Source organism: Pavona decussata, unplaced genomic scaffold, assembly GCF_977016875.1.
Source record: "Pavona decussata unplaced genomic scaffold, jaPavDecu1.1 SCAFFOLD_43, whole genome shotgun sequence".
Classification (NCBI taxonomy): domain Eukaryota; kingdom Metazoa; phylum Cnidaria; class Anthozoa; order Scleractinia; family Agariciidae; genus Pavona; species Pavona decussata.
The window spans coordinates 18669-22719 of NW_028145465.1; the positions used below are offsets into that span (position 1 = coordinate 18669).

General features: G+C 39.7%; 1 protein-coding gene across 1 annotated transcript; it reads right to left on the reverse strand.

Annotated features, from left to right (window-relative positions):
• Nucleotides 1-2578: 2578 nt before the first annotated feature.
• Nucleotides 2579-3286, reverse strand: LOC146482793 (protein fem-1 homolog B-like). Its single transcript, XM_085106700.1, has one exon. The coding sequence runs from the start codon at nt 3284-3286 to the stop codon at nt 2579-2581; it is 708 nt and encodes a 235-aa protein (XP_084962826.1).
• Between the last annotated feature and the right edge of the window lie 765 nt (nt 3287-4051).

The following is a 4051-nucleotide window of genomic DNA, read 5'->3' on the forward strand; positions in this document are numbered from 1 at the left end:
CCAATGGAATGAAACATGTTTGCTGCAACACTTGAACTCAAGGGTCTGGGACCAAAATCTACCCAGAATCCTTAGCAAACAAACCCGCGCCATATTGGCTTGCCCAAGAAATGGCGCGAGACCGATCAACCTCCGCGTCGGTCCATATCCTCGCTTTTCCTGGTCTTAACAGTTTCACTTACTCCTTTTCCCTTTCTCTTTCTATTTGAAGAGACATCGATTGTGTTGAAGCTTTGGTCGTTGATCGAGATTCAAACTTTGTTTGTTCGCTATACTGCGGGTTCAACTTGAACACTCACGCGGTAACGTAACACGCGTAGCAAATATAAACAATAAATCATTGCATGGATACAGAGACCGGCAAAGTCAGCTTAGCATGCGCGCGTTCAGCAATGATGTACACCGTGGGCAAACGAATTCAACATTGTTGTTCACACCTGAGAACAAAAGATATGATGTTGACCATGTTGAAGACGATGTTTAATGGAAGTCAAACTTCTTTCAACATCAAGCAACATCGTGCAACAATGTGATTGTTGGACGATGTTGCACCAACATGTTGTATCCATTTGGCCGGCCTTAATGCGGACTATTCTGAAAGAAATCAAAATGGTCAAAGGACATGAAACCGGGACCTCTGGATTGTAAGCGTGTGAACACCTTTTCCCAATTGCGCCACAATCTCGCACCTCTCGTGATCAAACGTGATTTTGGTTTTCTGTAGTTGGTTGACCAACACACGCGCGCGCTCATATCTCGGCACCTGCACGTAACTTTATTTGCATACGATTGAAAATAACGAACTCAACGGGCGGAAGGTTCTTAAAAAACGTTTTAAAAAAACAAAACGTTTATCCAAAAAGCTTAGCAAGGCGGCGTTTGGGCCGAAAATCTAAGGCCTTCGTCGGTTTAAAAAGTGAGAAATAAGCAAACGCCTATCTAACAGTTCACAGTTTGCGCGTGCTACAATCACGACGCGTAACGAAAAATCACCGAGCTAGAGAACAAATCACGCGAGTGAGCTTTAAATTCCCGGAACGTCAATATGTTTATAGATAAACGTTTTTTGGTGAACGTTTTTTACAAGTCAGAGTCCTACACAACTGTTAGATTACATTATGTCCATTCCTGTTTGCAATTTCAGTATTTTTCATACATACATACATAACTTTATTTCAATTCGGATTTAGTATTGAATGTCAAAAAATTCTAATTCCAGCGCTTAATTTATCATCATTCATACTTAGCTAGCACTTTACCTCGACTTAACATTAAAAGTTATTAAATTTCCCACCTTTTCACCAGTGTTTGCTTTCTCTCTCTCCTTTTAATTTTCTCTCCTGTTCACAGGGATCTTCAGTAAAACTGAGATTTTTAAACTGAAATATCAAACACAAGAAAATCCCGTGAAAATTTTTTTGGAACATTATCATGAGCAATTACAACCTAGTTGGAGTTCTATCCTACAATAGATTGTGTTTCCCTCCAGTGCCTCGTCATTTTTTCTCTTATTATTAATTGATATAAAGGAAACTCACTAGCATCAGAATACGCGTGCGCACATAATAGCTCTACACCAACGTCCGGCGACACCAACAACATTCCCGCAGTTTGATTTAAATTCGGGTCAGAACTCAATCAAATCAGGGGGATTCAAATCTTTTACCGACATTTTCAAATCATGATCCCTTAGATGTCCAAGCGGAAAGTCCCCTGTACGATTTCTTTTTAACCCGGGAAAAGGTTGGTTTTCTCATTGAAGGAAAAAAAAATGCTATACATTGCTTGGTAATTTAGCGCCTTTAAGAACTATTGCTGCCTTATTACCTCTGAAAAAATGCGAGGCTACCGCCAATTTATTTTTTTGGATTCCAATTGCCCTTTCTAAGATCGGCTTTTCCCGCATAAACTGCGCAAACATACTTCGATATTAGAAGGCACCTTCCTTAAATCTAGTTATCTTATTGTGTCTTAGGTAAAACGCGTTATTGGAAGTAATCTACAATAAAACTGCCGCATTTGTTACCACTACCAATTAAGGCAAGTTGTTTTCCTTTTTGAAAACGAAAACCGACTTAAAATCGATAACATTTTTTTTGGCAGTTTGTTATCGATACCTTGACTCACACAATGGATTTATTTATTTATTTATTTATTTATTTATTTATTTTTCTATCTTTCTATCTTTCTTTCTTTATTTATTTATTGTTATTGACAACAAAACAGTTGTCAGTCCGTAAGACAGTTGTTGACAAGTATGCGAATCTACGCCACGTTTATTGTTCAATGTCAGCGGTTTGACATGCACAGTAGCACTAGTTACCAAACTCTCACAAACAAAATAGATTAATCATTTTGGTCTTAAGAGTGTGGAAAAGCTTTATCTTGCAGTAATAGTTGTGGAATGCAATAAATTGTCGAAACCTTTTCCTTCAATTTGTCGAGGCCCTTATTTTACTTAAACTTATTTCATCTTTCACTGTTTTTAAATTCACAAGTTGTGCGGAGTATCTCCTCGTACACTGCATCTCAATTACCTCATAAATACAGTAGGCCGCCTTTGCTTCTTAACGTACAGTTAATGCATACTTATATACTTTTCAACTGTCTGGGGAACAAGCCCCTTATAAGGAAGTCCAAACTTTTTCACAGCCCTGGCAGCGATACACTTCAGCTCCAACGTTTTTCTCTCAGAAAGAATCCAGCGGGCCTCATCAGTTCGAGCCATCTCTGTGGGTGTTTTACCGTCGATGTTGACAAAATCATGGTGAGCTCCTGCATCTAACAACACCTTCAACATGTCGGTCAACAAATGGAATTTGTCACCACTCGGTCTGAAAGTCACGGCTCTGTGAAGCGGGGTATCTCCATTGTTATTGATGGCATTAACACTGATCCCTGCATCCAAGAGGACCTTAAATGTTTTGACGCATGGAAATTCAAATTTAGGGAGATATTTGTGTGGGCTTTTATAATTAACAGCCAAATGCAGTAATGTATTTCCTTGATCATCACGAGGACTAAAGCGGGAAAGCATTAGCGGTAACCATGAAACACTTGCTCGTCCTTCCTCTTCAGAGAACTCAGCTTTGGTAAAGAATTGAAACAATTCTAGTAAAGAATATAGACGGCTATTCAACACCTTTTTCTTTTCCTCTTTCAGTCGTTGTGGTTCGTCTTCAAGCTCTTTTGTCAAGTTCACTGTCTGTTTCTCATGCTCTATAACGGCTTCCACAAGCACTCCAACAACATCCTTTTGTCTCGGACGGAAATTGTTTTCAACCATGGTGTAAAAAGTTTGAGTTAAATTATTCAGATCCAAAGCAACTGATTGACTGCAGAGCTTGTTTATCTCGAGTGCGTGTTTATGCAACCCTAAACAAATATCAAAGTTTTGGCGACCACGGTGGTGTTGGGCAACTAGCCGAATTGGATCAAGAAGTTCCACATTGTCTTTTCCAAGGATCCTCTCTCTGATCACAAGACCCTCCGTAAGCAATGCATCAAAATCACCTTCTATCTAAGCAAGTTCCTCTAGAGTTTGACTTTCCTGCCTATTCTGATAAGCTTCAACAGGTTTCATTGTTTGTTTAAATAAGGGATGCGAAGGTTCCTGGAACCTTTCTTCCAAAGCACGCTTCATAAAATGAAACGGCAGCGATAAGCTTTGGCTCTCAGGGTACAAATTTGATTTCTTAACCGCTAGGGAAGCGCCAAGTAGCTCTAGAGCAGTAACTCTTTCTTCTTTTGTAATCTCCGGTCTCTTGATCACATGCTCTACCACTGAAACCATGCACTTATTACTGGCTACAAGAAGAGGTGTTAACCGTCGGTTGTTGGGTAACTGGAATGCTCCAAGCAGACTTAAAAGAGTGTCAGCAAGTTCAACTGGTTCGTTTTCGTCGAGATTAAGAAAGGCGTGATGAAGCGCTGTATTGCCGTTATTGTCCTGAAGGTCAACATTAGCTCCTTGTGTGACAAGGAAGCTTATAACATTTACGTCACCATTGATACTGGCCGCCATTAGAGGAGTTAAGTTGTTTGTTCTTGA